This window comes from Dreissena polymorpha, chromosome 11 (assembly GCF_020536995.1).
Source record: "Dreissena polymorpha isolate Duluth1 chromosome 11, UMN_Dpol_1.0, whole genome shotgun sequence".
Taxonomy (NCBI): Eukaryota; Metazoa; Mollusca; class Bivalvia; order Myida; family Dreissenidae; genus Dreissena; species Dreissena polymorpha.
In genome coordinates, this window is record NC_068365.1 from 35113450 (window position 1) to 35128880 (window position 15431).

General features: G+C 34.0%; 1 protein-coding gene across 3 annotated transcripts; it reads left to right on the plus strand.

Annotated features, from left to right (window-relative positions):
• Positions 1-1017: 1017 nt before the first annotated feature.
• On the plus strand, positions 1018-10791 carry LOC127851572 (uncharacterized). 3 transcript variants are annotated; one of them, XM_052385407.1, is made up of 6 exons: positions 1018-1140; positions 6373-6668; positions 7830-8044; positions 9554-9656; positions 10004-10103; positions 10311-10789. In XM_052385407.1, the coding sequence occupies exons 1-6, from the start codon at positions 1119-1121 to the stop codon at positions 10361-10363; spliced, it is 789 nt and encodes a 262-aa protein (XP_052241367.1). In that variant the 5' UTR covers positions 1018-1118; the 3' UTR covers positions 10364-10789. The 3 variants fall into 3 exon arrangements, with proteins under 3 accessions (XP_052241367.1, XP_052241369.1, XP_052241368.1); XM_052385408.1 differs by lacking the exon at positions 1018-1140 and adding an exon at positions 5051-5063 and having other exon boundaries at positions 10311-10790; XM_052385409.1 differs by having other exon boundaries at positions 10004-10791.
• The last annotated feature ends 4640 nt before the right edge of the window (positions 10792-15431 follow it).

Below are 15431 nucleotides of genomic sequence, written 5' to 3' on the forward strand. Positions count from 1 at the left end.
AACAAAAGTAAATGAATGATTAAAGTGAGTAAACTACGTTCTATTGGGCCACATTTGTAACTGTAATAGAATTATATACTTGCTGGCTGATCAAATTCAGTTTTATTTGTTCTAGAAATTAAATTATACAATGCTGAACTAATAAAATTTTTATTTGTTCTAGAAATATATTGACATTTTATTATAATACAGTAATATTCCTCCATTGTTTTCAACGATATAATTACGTTTTCTTAGTATGAATAAAAAATATTTTAAAATCAATATTGAATTTGCTTGATAAATCATACCAGTATATATCACAGTTTGGGTATTGGGTGCAGTGTGGCATGTGTCCGCTTAGGTTAATTAACCACAGATAACGCTGCTTATTAAAATATACATGTATTTAACACCCCAAACCACCGCTTCACACATTCCCTTGTATTTCGCACAATGTACCAAACAGAGCGCACAACGTTCCAAAAGTGGAACTATGAAGAGGGAGCTCATTAAGACATTTGCGCATAATGTCCTACACCCTCCCGGTCCCAATTTAATAAGTTTTTATCCTGCTATTTTTCCATCTAAGGAAATTATTTAATATGTAACTTATATCATTATTAAGTAAAAGATACTTTCATTATAATGTTTTATGTGTGAAATATACATGATTGAATAATCTTTTAAATTTTATTACTTAAATTAGTAATTATATTTTCCTTCTATATCTTACTTTCTTTGACTTAAACACGCATGGTTTACTTTTAAAAATGCATGATAATCTCTATCTCTTGTACTTAGCATGTCAGTTTGTTTACTATTGTGTGCCAGCTTAATTTTCGTATATTACTTGAATATGTAGTATTTAATATGTGAATATATTTGTCTATAGTGAAACTTATTATCATGTGGTTTGTTACTAAAAAATATAAGCTTTAGTGTAGAACGTAATGCCAGGGGTCACTCTCTTTCACAGCGGTGAATTAGGGGACGAACGACAAATCTGCTAGGAGAATGGTCAGGGGTTTCGTTTAACTATTCGTGTTGAGTAACCTTTAAGCGACCAATCAATATCTTTGGGACGCCATTTAAAAAAGAGCAATCATGAACTTGTTTAATAAAACATAACATTTGAAATGGATAAAAATCGAAGGAAAGGTAACACTAAATATAACACGTTTTCGCTTGATGCATATTTGAGTAACTTTTTACATTGGGGCGTTCAACCGGGGAAAGACTAAAACAAAATGGTGGAAGATTTATCGATAGAGAATTTTGCTCGTCTCTGACAGTCTGAGTCTGTCTAGATTCTAGTCCAACATGTTTAAAAATATAACTAATAAAGCTACCTTTAATATTGGTAATATTTGGTTCCTTAGAATATAGCCTTTATTAAATCCCTCTAAATTCTTTGCGCGCCCTCAAAATCTGTCCTGGCTGTTGTATTCACAGGGATCTTTAGGTAAAAAATACTCTATTATACTATAGTATATACATATATACAAGGGATACAACTGTCAAATTTTTTGCACAACATCATGGTCTGAACAATAGCAAAAAAATCGCTTCCAAAAGCAATAATTACACCAAAAAAAACTGTATAACAATAGCTCAGACATTTATCTATCAGATAATAACTATGTTCATAGCAGTAAAAGTGTTCATAGTTGTGTTTGAAACGAAAGTTTCATGAAAAACGGTAACATTTTTGCCCATCCAGACTACTAACTTTTGAATTTGTGTTGCCCAGGACAAAATGTACTGGCCCTGGGCTCACAGGCAACCACTAATTTCCATCCCTGATATGTATGTTTCAGAAGGAAAACGAACCTTAAGATTTGCCAAGAGTTAACAACCTTACCTTTCTTAACTTAACATTGTACAAAATTTTCATTAAAATGCCTTATGAATCTTGTGACAAAAAAGAACAAGTCAAGAGTAAAGTTATTGCTACTTAACACGAGGAGAAAATAAAAGACACATACATTCATCTTTGATTCAACTTTTGAACCATAGAAATACCTATAAAAAAAAATTCCTATGAAATAGGATATTCAAGCATAAAGTTCATTGGTATAACATGTCGCCAAAATTGTAAGAAAAAAAGATTTTGACTGAATTCTATTTCAGGTGAAAGTAGGAACAGCTTGCTTTCTTCTCTCTTTGGAAGATAACACCAATGAAGGAAAGAAAACTTGTTCGGCTTTCTTAAAAAGATGGTCCAGCTATGGTAAAATATTTTTCATTCTTTTCAAACAAAAGTTTACAAAGCTATCAGCCTATTAATCATATTAATGGCTTCATGGTTACAGTAACATTAAAAAATTGTACAATAAAACGTTATTTTGTATTTTTAGCTCTACTCGCCATAGGCCAGAAGAGCTTATGGGATGGCATGGTTTCTGTCTGTCTGTGTGCGCGTTAGACTTTCTCTTGTTTATCTGATAAAGTCCACATTTTTCATCCGATTCTTTTCAAACTTGTCCAGTGTGTTGATATTAATGAGGACTCTAACCCTATCGAAAATGGGTTACATCAGAGTAAAAAGTCCAGAATTAACTCCCCTTGAATTTGAGAAAATTGTGAAATAAGGCTTGTTTACGAAATTGGAGGGGAAAGGGCCAATTTTCGGCGGGTCACAAAGAAGGAAAAAAAAACTTGTCAACTGTTGTTGGTTGATTCTGAAAGACACATACCTCGTTGAAAATATATGTTCTTAGTTGTTTATCAAAAACAATTGGAAAAATGTGGGAATCATATTAAAAAATATTCCAACCAAATGAAGTTCCATTTTTCAGTTATTTTATATGCAGTGAGTGTCCGTGTACAGGTTCAGTTGTTCAGACTTAAACAACTCAATTTTAAATGAACTCCTTCACAAAATAAGATAAAATCACAATATCTGGCTCTGTAGTTTACAATAAAATGTTTTTATTGCAGTTCAGTCAACCACATCAGATTCAGAGGACAATATGCCAAGTAGTGATGATTCCTTCACTGGTATGCTTTATAATTTCAGGGCTTTTTTTAGCAACTTTGGAAACATGTTCTTTACCCTTTAAAATTGATAATTCCAGTGTCAATTTACCCCAAATTGGGAAAATATTAGTAAAACTAAATGAATTGATGGATAAATTGTTTTTGATAAATGATTTTATTGGTAATTTCAACATGTAAGTCCTTTATATACACTGGAAGTCTCATATTTTCTAAACTTTTTCAAATCAACCTATTGGGATATTTTGTGTGGGGGATTTGGGAAAAAATGAGTTTTGCTATTGATAATATTGCTAAGAGTGGCTATAAAATCAGCTGAACAAAGCCTGAATTCTTTTATTTACACTGAATTATTTATTTTTATAATTTTTCAATTTACAAACAAAGGAACTGCTAAATGAACTTAATGTTTTTTTTGCAAGAATAAAGCATATGTTTAATGGTGACCCATGATTTGACCACATGTGTCATTGCAGATAGTTTTAAATTTATAAAGAAGTGTGCTTCAAAATTGCTTTATTTTAACAGTTTGTATTCATACCATCCATAATGTTGTGCTGGATTTTTCAAGCACATAAATGTATGCAAAAAACCCCACACAGTTGCATTTAAAAAATATTTTGTCTGCTCCATAAAGATACAAAAAAATTGAATATTTGTCCTCAAAAAATAAAACTAGCGAGCGAAATAAACAAAAATGCATGAATGGTGTGAGGGGGCGTAAAGTGAATGGGTATTCATTCTATAGTTTGTTAAACAGAGTCTTTAACTGATGTGCCAGAGCTTTCTTTGGATGATGGAGTTGAGACGTTGATAAAGGCACAGGATTCTTCTACGAAAGGTACCAGTAATAATATAGATTTTGCATTGTAGCACTAGATTTTTTTTAATTTCTTTTAATCAAAGAAAATCTGATTACCAAATCAGTTCAGCCCAAAAATCACCGTTGTTTAAAAGAAATTGATCTATTAAGACCCGTATTTACTGCAATTAAATAACTATTGGGATTTATACACTCAATCAGAGCTTCCTTAATTGGGCAGAAAGATAATTTTGTGAATCAAGTTATTTTTTTCACCCAATTGGGAACATGTCCGTTGCCATTCGGAAATTTTCGCGCCCTGAAATCACCAAATTGGGTAAAATCAAGTTGTGAATTGTAACAATTTTTTTTACAGTCTCGAAATACGTCAATTTGGCGATTTCGGGGAATTGTTTACTCGATTTTGTTGCAGTTTTTTTTGAAATTGGGATGGGTCTGGTTCATTTTGGGAACGGGTCCATAGGTCATTTGGAACAAGTCCGTTTACCGTATCTGTCCATAGAAGGAAAAATAACACTAGCTTCTGTCTCTACCATACATAATCTGGCTATTGAAAAGTTTGTAAGATCAAGTTTCTGAAATCTCGACAATGCTGTGTTTACTTGTAATTTATATTTCAACTTGTTAGGCAATGAACAATGACAATTTGCTGAAAAACAATAAGTAACACTAACAAGTACTACTTTGTTTCAGACACTTATGAGAATGAAGCACAAAAGATGTTTTTGGGTAAGAACAATTAATGTATATAACATATATAATGTTGGAGTGAGCTTGTGATAATGATATTGTTTGGTATTTTCATTCCGTCCATTATTCTGACTGTCTGAACTGGGGTCTGTCACACTTTTCTTAGCTGTTCTCAGTAACTTTTGTATGGAATTTCATGATACTTAAAAATAAATGTCTAGCAAACTGCCAGTGATAAATAGATGAGTTTGCTATAGATGCATTGTTATCTGAGGAATTAAGATCATGATTTATCGATAAATCAATTAAATGTTGCACCACTACAGGCAAGTGACAATGCAATCATGAATGTCTTGTTTGAATTTACTGTTCATCAACATTTTTTTAGGAATATTTGATGTCCATATTGAAAATCTCATCCCACCTTCGCCAAAAAGAGCATCAAGACTGCTGGACCTTGAACACGTGAAGTTTTTAATGGACTCTTTTCAAAGTGGAGTTTTTCAACAACTTACAATACTGGTGGGAATGGTCCCTGACGATTGTGACCCCTCGAAATTAAAGATGAAAGGTATATATTAGAGCACTATTTTATATATTTAGCTCACCACAGTACAAAGTTCACAGTGTGAGTTATTGTGACAAGTCTTTGTCTTTCATCAGATGTGTTTTGGGATTTACCTTGTAATTCCAGAGTTATGCCCCATATTTTTACTGAAACTTATCTATTTTTGTCAACTTTTTGCCGTCCAGAGCTGATATTTCAATAACTATAATATTGCATCCAATTTCCTTAAGCTTTTAAATCAATGTCTATCATCATACATTGTACTGCAGTTTTGCATGTGTAAAGTTTGTAAAGATTGTCCTGATAACTTCAGCGTTATGCCCCCTTCTGTGACTTTAATCAATATAATCAATAAATTTTGAAAACCTTTTTTTTTGTGTCCAGAGCTGTTTCTGTTTAAATATTGGATGTAATTTTACGAAACTTAAAATAAATGTGTATTATTTAGACAATAGCACACGACAGAGCTATTTATAGCTGATATAATTTATATTGGCCCGCTAGAGATGAATAACGGCCCTGTCGCGAAGTCATTTTGTTACTATTTATAGTAATGATATGTGATATACTGCAATAGTGCACATACAATTATGTTGGGATAGCCTTGGTACTTCCAGATTTTTTCCCCCTTTATTTATCAAAATTGAAGAGTAGATTAGTAACTTCCATGGACTTACAGTCCCATTACTACTGAAAATGAACGAACATTTTGTATAATATTTCGTAAAATAACGTATAATAAACAACGAAACATAGTGTTCATTTTTACTTTAGACAATTGCCGAATTTTCAATGCCAGATGTGGTCTGGTAAAATAGATGCTCGTTTTTATTATTATTTTGCATATATAATGCCATCTTCATTTCCCACAACAATATGTATTATTCATACGCACATAAACACTAACAGGGTACCATTTAAGTGTTTCTGTTTCCTAAGAATAGATCTATTTGCAGTAAAATAAAAAAGGAATAAATTGTGTCACAAATAAATAAGAACAAGCATTTTGTTTCTTCAAAGATCTATGTAATTATACCACATCTAGAGTTGAATTTTGGCTATTGCTTAAAGGAACACTGATTGTTTTGGTTTTACAAAATACTTTACTAATTTTTGTTGATTTTGAGCGTTATAGAGGGTTAAATATAAAAATAGAGATATACTTATGATGAGCAGATTTAAGACAGTATTTAACTATTAGAGACCGGTGAAATAATGATTTTTTTATATTCTAAATGCTGCTTGGTGATCTTATTCTGTTAAACTAGTACATTGCATTTTGTCAACTTACAATGATATCATGGAATTGCAGGTGCCGGACAGGTTGAGACCCTTGGAGGGAATCACACAAGGGAAGCCCTTCAGGGTCTTCTAAGGCGTGGTCTCGCAACTATAACCACAGTCAAAATGAATATTTATTCAGCCCTGTCAACATGCACAGCCTTGACGGTGGGTTGGCAGCACAATGTTTGCTTGCAGGAGAAGCAAAAGCCTCTAAGCTTCATTGACAAGGTGAGGCTTATGAGACAAGTTCGCCCATCAATGCACATGTCACCAACGGATATGAAGGCTTGGAAAGAAACTCTGTCTTCCATCTTTCATGTGAAGGTATAGTTATTCTTATATAATGGAAGGGTCTGAAATGTGCATTCTCATGCTTATATAGTATGGTTTGACCAAGACACTTTTAAACAGTTTTTCTTTGAATTATTTAGATTTGAATCAATGAACAGAGGCATCAGTTGGATTGGCATTTGACTACCTGCTAACTTATGAATGACTGTTGAATGATTTGACATTTAATAAATATAAATAAACACCATTTTGATGAAAAGTACTTATGTAGGCATTGACAATATTATAATCTTAACATAGTTGGTGCACATTAAAATTGTCTGCAAAAAGCAATACCAATCCTATGTTTAAAGCAAGCACGTTGAGAGACTTTATAATAGTTTAACCCTTGGCGGGCGGCATCCACAGCAGTGTCCGCTCTCTAATTGAAATAGTTTTCATCCGATCTTCACCAAACTTGGTCAGAAGTTGTGTCTAGACAATATCTAGGTCAAGTTCGAATATGGGTCATGTCGGGTCAAAAAATAGGTCACCGGGTCACTTAGTGCATTTCAAGGATTAAGCATGATGTCCGCTCTCTAATTGAAGTAGTTTTCATCTGATCTTCACCAAATTTAGTCAGAAGTTGTGTCTAGATGATATGCAAGTCAAGTTCGGATATGGGTCATGCTGGGTCAAAAATGAGGTCACAAGGTCACATAGTGCATTTCATGTGTATGGTGTCCGCTCTCTTATTGAAGTAGTTTTCATCTGATCTTCATCAAATTTAGTCAGATGTTGCATCTAAATGATATCTAGGTCAAGTTCAAAAAAGGGTCATGCCGGGTCAATAAATAGGTCTAGAGGTCACTTACTGCATTTCAAGCATTGAGCATGGTGACCAAAACCTACAAACGGGCGTATCTTGTGACAGTTTGGCACTCTTGTTCAAATTTGACTTTTCTGCTATCCAATTGTGTACAATATTTGGAGTAATATAATGGGCATTGTTCACTGTTGAAAGAATTAACAGGTCAAAAGAGTTAGTTAAAATGTGGTTACTGACCAATTATCTGCAACTCATCTTGCTACCAGTTGTTTATAAAAAAAATATATCCAATATTTTACATTGGACAGTCCTCTAAGGTGATTATGCAAAGCGTTATTATTTATAGTTTTGTATACTGAATGGTTATCATTATTCATGATTTACAGGACATCAGAAGATTCCAGAATTCGTATGGACTGCATATTAAGATGGCTCGGCTTGAACAGAGAGTTTGGGCCATTGTGGAGGAAGTTTCGGGTGATTCAGTGAAGATCACTGAAAAATTCTTCAGACCACTCTTGAAAATTCAATCAACCGAGGATATTGAGTCGTGTCTGAACATTCTGCGAAGCAAAGGATTAGCTGAATATAACAACAAAATGTAAGAATTAATTGTGAATTTACAAAACTGTAACAGACTTTAAAATTTTCATCGTATTTCTTATAACGCAAGTGGGAGTGGTGTCATGGGAACAAGCTTATTTATTTATCAATTGATGATTTTCAGGCATAATTTTGTCAGACCTGCCTTGTGTGATCTTGACATATTTGTCACAATGATTGTTTGATGTTTTTTGTGCTGTTAATCCGGACAATGCTTGTCTAGAGAGCTACTCTGTCATTAGTAGGCACAATATGAAATAATTTGACAGTGGCTTTGTCAAAAATCAACCAAATTTACTGCATTTTATTTAAACTCAATGTCTTTAGCTGAAGGGTATCATCTTATTTGAATTATTATAGGAAAGAATGTAAATGTGAATATTAATTTTTTTAAAGAAATAATAGACTGGTAGGCATTAGTTATTGCAGTAATGATGCAAAGACATTAAACCCTTACGGTGCTGCATGAGTGGCTTGATTGCAACAACAGAACAACACACTGTTTGTGTAACCCAAATTAAGAACAATTCATTGTTGATTATTTAAATACTTACCGGTTTGTATTTATAATTAACCTGTATTTCAAGGTAATAAATGAGAACTTTTATATAAGCCCCCATCCTCCATTTCAGCGGATTAAATATATACATGAATATGCCATTACAATTTAAATAAAATGTTGGGTTATTTATAAACCTACTTTCAAAGCATTCAAAGCCGTAAGTGTTTTGTTGCAGAATCAACCACAAAACTTCCTAATATGTCAATAGCAAAGAAGTTGCCATGGTAGAATTAAAAATAATGATTTTTTTTTGTGCGAGTTATGAATACTACTAATTCTAATTTGGGACAGGTGCTCAAACGCTTTTACAGTACTATGTACTGTGTATGTAAGTTTTTTCTTACATTGCTTGATTGGTTAACCCCAAACAGTGTTTTAATAAGTATTTTCTCTGTATGTCCTTTATGTACCTTTTAAAAAAGGGGTTGTTATATTTGCTCTGTTTTCATTTTTATAATTTCACAAGCATGTTGAGGCACCTGTGTCGCGGGACATTTTAAAGCCCAGGGGTTTTTATCTTACTTTGGGGAAAGGGCCTGGCCTTTTTTGAGGGGAAAAATAATCGTGCGAAATGCTGAATTTGGGGGAAAAATCACGCAAAACACCGGATTTTGGCGGAAATAAGGAAAGTCTTAAATAATCAATTTAACATATTTTGCTGTTTTTATAACAAATTCAAGGCAACAGATAATTTAATTATGCAATATGTTTTAATTTCTACACTGGATCAGGTTAACTTATGAATTTAAAGTTTAAAAAAAATAAAAATTTAAGGGAAAAAATCAAGTCTGGGGGAAAATTTGCCTGCTGAGGGGAAAAAAATCCGAGGGGAAAGGGCCATTTTACCGTGGGTCCCAAAGAAAGAAAAAAAGCCCTGAAGCCACAGACAATGTAAAACATGTTGGTGTTGTATATATTTGAAGTTAATTTTTGAATATTTTTTAGAAAGGAATTTTTGGGATCCAGACCACTTACAAAAAAAAGAAAGCAAACTGACCTGGAAGATGATGCCAATGAGGAATGTTCAAACACTTCTGAGGGACTCCTTGTAAGTTAATTAATTTCCTTTTTTGTGTAACAGAAACATGAGCAATTAAATAAATAAATAATGCAAGTATTAAGAAAGGCCTTGTGTTTGATTGGAAATCAGGTAAATGATGTTAAAATGAAAAAGTATTTGATCTTTTAAATAGCCTGAAAAAGCATTTTGAGAACATTACCTGTGAAATTGGGAAGTTGTGCTTCAGTTTTCCTTGTGAGAATAAAAAAAGTTTTTTTGCATGGCAAAAAAAAAAAAAATTCAGAATTTTTTTTTTGGGGGGAACATGAAACTACTATTAAAATCGGCAGAAAAAGGGTCTGCTCATAGATCAATATATTAACTTGTACTTCTAGGAGAAGTACAGCAAGGTAGTTGATGAGCTTCAAATGATGAAGGACAAATGTTCCAAACTGGAAACGGAAAACTCAGAATTGAGGCGTCAACTGACAGAGCGTAAGTGCATATATTTCTAATAATATTCTTGAACACTTAATGAATGGATCTTTTTTATAAATGATAACTATTTCTTGACTTACAGAGTTTAGAATAATTCACAAAAACTGGTTTAAGACCACTTTGAGTGAACACACATCTTCTTATGCCAACCCCATTAATTTGCCTAATATTTCAATGTTTTTAAACCTGAATATGCAGTTTTAGTTATTAGGCATAGACACAAATGTCCAGGCTTCAAGTACCAAATAACCTCATAAAGACCCTGTTTGAGACACCAGTGACAGTTGATCAGATATAAGTTGACATACATTGACACTTGATCAAAAGTGAGTTATCCTGATTTATATGTAATAAATATTTTTATGCACCCCTTCGGAGAAGAGGGGGAATATTGTTTTGCACATGTCAGTCGGTCTGTTTGTTGGTCGGTTTGTCGGTCCATCTGGCAGAGGACCCCTATTGTTTTCAGGTCACTAGGTCAAGGTCACAGTGGTTCGGGATGATAACTCAAGAATGCTTAGGCCTTGATCATGAAACTTCATTGGTACATTGATCATGACTGGCAGATGACCGGTATTGATTTTAAGGTCACTAGGTCAAAGTTAAAGGTCACAATGGCCTGGCTGCCACTACAATGAACTGCCCATTTGGAGAGCATGCGTGTTTTACAAACAGCACTTGTTTTTACATGTTCTGTAATATATTTCTATTAAATTTCATCGGGTCGAAGAAATATATTGATAGTTGTAAATAAATTGTTTTTCAAATATATATTTTGATTTTAGGTATTTAGAATCATGACCAGAATAATATAACACTTATGCTATTTATGTTTGCTGCATATAGTAATCGAATGCATAGTTTAATATACAATAAAAACAATAACAATAATACATTGACTTTATGTCAATTGAGAATTGGAATTATCTTGAAGTATCATAAGAATACTACTGTAATTCTACACGGCATGATCATGCCATAAATATAGTATCTTGTTCACTTTCGGGACAATAAATCGTCTATCATCTGGTACGCGATTATATGTTTACACAATTTTGTCGAACAAAATACTACAGTAAGCAACGATTTATGTACGCCTTGAGTATAATTGTCTGCAACCGTGTGTTGAGTGAATAATATATAATTGAGAATAAAATATTATGAATAAATAAGCGGAAATATTTCAGCATTTTTTCGTTTATTTGTTTTTTTCAGCAGAATTTGAGTATTCGTAGGCTGTCAGTTCCAAACGTACTTTATGGTAATAAAGAATACACTCTATTATGCCAATTATTCCGATATATACGGACCTTGTTGAAAACTCGTATTACGTGTCTAACTGAGTAGAAAATCGTTATCGCGATGGGATTTTTCCGTTGTGACCTACACAATAAAAATCTAAAATTTGATCAAAGTGAAAATAAAGTTTTCTGCCTACATTGAATATAAAGACTATTAATAATACGTACATTGGTTTTATTTATTACTACAACGAAATAGAATACCTTTAACACGCTTAATTTTGATGCATGCATATATTTGTTTTTATACACTGATTAAAAACCGACGATATCATTTATACCAACATAATGCAAAATTCAGGTAATTGTTTTTTCCATTCCACTTACCTTTATTAACCGAGACTCCGGAACAAAACATCAACAACAACACGAACAACAAAAACAATAAACACAACAACACACACACAAATGTATTCGTGCGCCACATTGTTCGCGATTTAATGTTGTAATTCATATATATTTTTTAATAGCATGTCAGTATTCAATATTTTATTCTACTAAATGATAATTGCACAAATAAAACCTAGAGTGGTATTGCGTGAGACCGTATACCACCAACTGGTTTAAGTTGATCTCCGTGTAAGAGAAATGCACTCTGAAACATTTAGATAATATATTATGTTTCCGTGAAAGCTTATACAGGATGTTATGCGAATCTTTTAAGATAGCGTGCTGAAACGTTATTATTATAACAAATGCATATCAACGATAAGATCCCCGTCTGATATTATATCATTTTGTTTTGATGTCTTGCAGTGTAAACAGACCAATAAAACGAAGAGATTCACCGATAATGCATATACCCCAATTATTACTAGTGTTATGATCACATAAGCAGAGAAAGAAGTGTACAACATTTATTGGTTGGTTTTATTTCAATATAATAATTGACAAACAAACATAACATACAAGTCTATAAATTTTCGGACACTCATACTTTTTGAATAGTGTTTGTATCTAAATTTTTGGACACGAACACAAAATTATTTTTAAGTGACAGAAAACTTAGAGAAATTACGGTATACAATGAACGATCGACTTATAACGATTCTTTACGAATTCTAGAAGTTGTATAAATATCTGAATTAAACCGATTAGCTTGTTTGTTTGTTTAAAGTGAAATACTCTTTTGTTTCAGAATGCAACGCAGTACCACATTCGTTAACCAGTATTCGACTCATTCATCCGGTTAGAGTTATTATGATTACAAAGTGTAACCGTATTTTAGCGTTTGTCTATGTAATGAACGTTCGGTTACAGAAGCCTACTTACCAAATGGATCCGTGATTATCTTATTAATCATACAACGAAATAAAATACCTTTAACACGCTTGATTTTGATGCATACATATATTTGTTTTATTATTCTTATGACATTGATACAAAACCGACGAATTCATGCAGGTAATTGCTTTTCATTTCACATACCTTTATTAACCGAGACTCCGGAACAAAGCAACAATAACAACAGCAACACAAATCGATCAACAACAAAAAATGTACAAATGTATTCGTGTGCCATTTTGTTCGCGATATTGTCATTAATATTATTTTTTAATGACCTATCAGTATTCAATAATTTATTCTTCTTAATGATAATTGCACAAACATAAACCTATGGTGGTAGTGCCTGCTGCGTTTACATTATGTTCCCGGCCGCCACGACAGTCCCGTTTGTCCGAAACGTATCGCGCCGTGTGACTGTTGCAATGTTTGGCCTTTAATCCGAGGTTTGCTATGTTATGCTAAGTTTCCTAACGGTTTATCAAGGTATCCGTGACGTGCCGTCGAAGCGAAAACGCGGTCTTTCGACGGTGCGCTTAGTTTTTATACACGGTCTGCCACGGATCTATAAATGTTGCTTCACGGTACGATGCGTTCTGTTAGGTTTCCGCACGTTGTTTGCATTTGTCATGCAGGTCTGATACGTTGTACACGTTTGTCATTCATTGGTCACGTTCTTTCAAGGTAACGTGCGGATCAAACGTGGACATCCGAGAGGTTTCGGGCACGATTGTGCTCCCGGTATACAAGAAAACTCTCAAACAAGAGTATTTATTATAACAAAATGATTCCAGTGACATGGATGTGATCAACGATGATGATTTTGTGTTTGCCTGCTTATTCGCAGCTTATTTATTAAATCTTTGCGTTGTAAAGAGCTGAAAGAAGCACAAAAGTCCGGGAAAAAAACGAAGAAGGAAACCAAGGTTCCTGTGGGTTCGTCCATGGCTATCGAAAGCTAGAAGGCAGCAGCAAGGGCACTTTGCTGCATTTCTTACCAGGAAACTCAGCAACGAAGATATCAACACCTTTTAGAATTATCTGAGGATGCGCCCAGAACTATTCGACGAGATCCTTGACAGGATATCTCAAGTCATCTAGACACAAGATACGAAGTTTTGCTCTGCCCTTACACCTGTTTTGAAACTGGCACTGACTCTGAGGCATTTAGCTACAGGGGACAATTACTCGTCACTTGTTATGACCCTAGGGGTTGTTTTCTTCCTAGCACATTCACCTCCTTCTGCTTCTTCTTCCTCATTTATAAGGGGCGGATCGACAGGAGCAGTGGGTTCTTCTTGCTCGTGCGGTGGTAGGCATGGAAATTCAGGTTGCTCCTCAACTTGAGTGTCCTTTGCAGCGCGGGGAGCCTTTGTTCGGTGCTTTCTTGGTGGCATTATACTGACCGAGTGGTCAGACTGAAATGAAAGTTTCATAAATAGCACGGCTTTTATATACTCATCTTCAGACCGCGCGAATCGTGTCAGACCGTACAACAACTCAACTGGCCGTAACGCATCTACCTGCAAAACGCAACACACCGTAACGGGTCGGAATAAACTCGTAGCAAAACGGCTGTCAATTATCCTAGCTTGCCGTGGTAATCTTGACAAAACGTAACAAAACGTAACACACATTGATAGAAACTTTACATGTCGGGGAATGAATAGGATTCCCGTCAGAGTTCGGACCCTTTTCGGGTTCTGTAACGGCCTGCTACGTACTGTCAAGTTGTGTTGCGTTTAAAAAAGTTCTATGCCGTTTCTCATTTCCGCTGTGGCTGCCGTGGCAAATTGTTTGACATTTTAAAATTATGGCACGGCAACCACGGCAACCCCGTTGTGTCACGTTTGGCTATCCCGTTCCCCTACGTTGCCTCACGTTCATCACGTTTCCTCCATGGTGGCCCTAAACGTGATTGCCGTGGTCGACGGGAACATAGTGTACACGCAGCAGTACATCTCCAACTGGTTTACGTTTCTCACCGTGTAAGAGAAATGCACTCTGAAATATTTAGGTAATATATAATGTTTCCGTGAAAGCTTATACATGATTTTATGCGAATCTTTTAAGATAGCGTGCTATAACGTCATTTATTATAACAAATGCATATCCACAATAAGATCCCCATGTGATATTATATTATTTTGTTTTGATGTCTTGCAGTGTTAACCAAACGATACAACGGAGAGATTAGCCAAATATGCATATATCACGATTATTACTAGTGATGTGATCACATCTTTATATTTTACGTTCACGATAATACTATTCCATGCTAATTACTATTTTATATTAAACAGGCCGATACAGATGTGAATACGTGAAAAATATTAAAATAAACAACACATTTAAATTGCACCTAATATATTATTGAGGAGTATTATTAAAAATGAATTGCATACAGTTACTATCTTGTTACATATAGTTACTTACATAGTTAATTTCTTTAGTTAATTTTGCTCTACTATTACACTATTTAATACAATTAAACGTGAAAGCCATTCTGCATAAAACAGACGAACAGTAACTCTTACTTCATTTATATCTGAGGTTTTCATTATATTTACCCCGTATGTAAGGTACACATTTCTTTCGTTTTAAACACGTTTTCATTAGAAAGGCAAGACGTGTTATTTCGTAATGCAATGCTCGAATCTAATATTGTTTTATTTGTGTCACAATATACGTGGAAAATGACGCACCTCTTTGATTTGATATCATTATTTTATTCAATTTA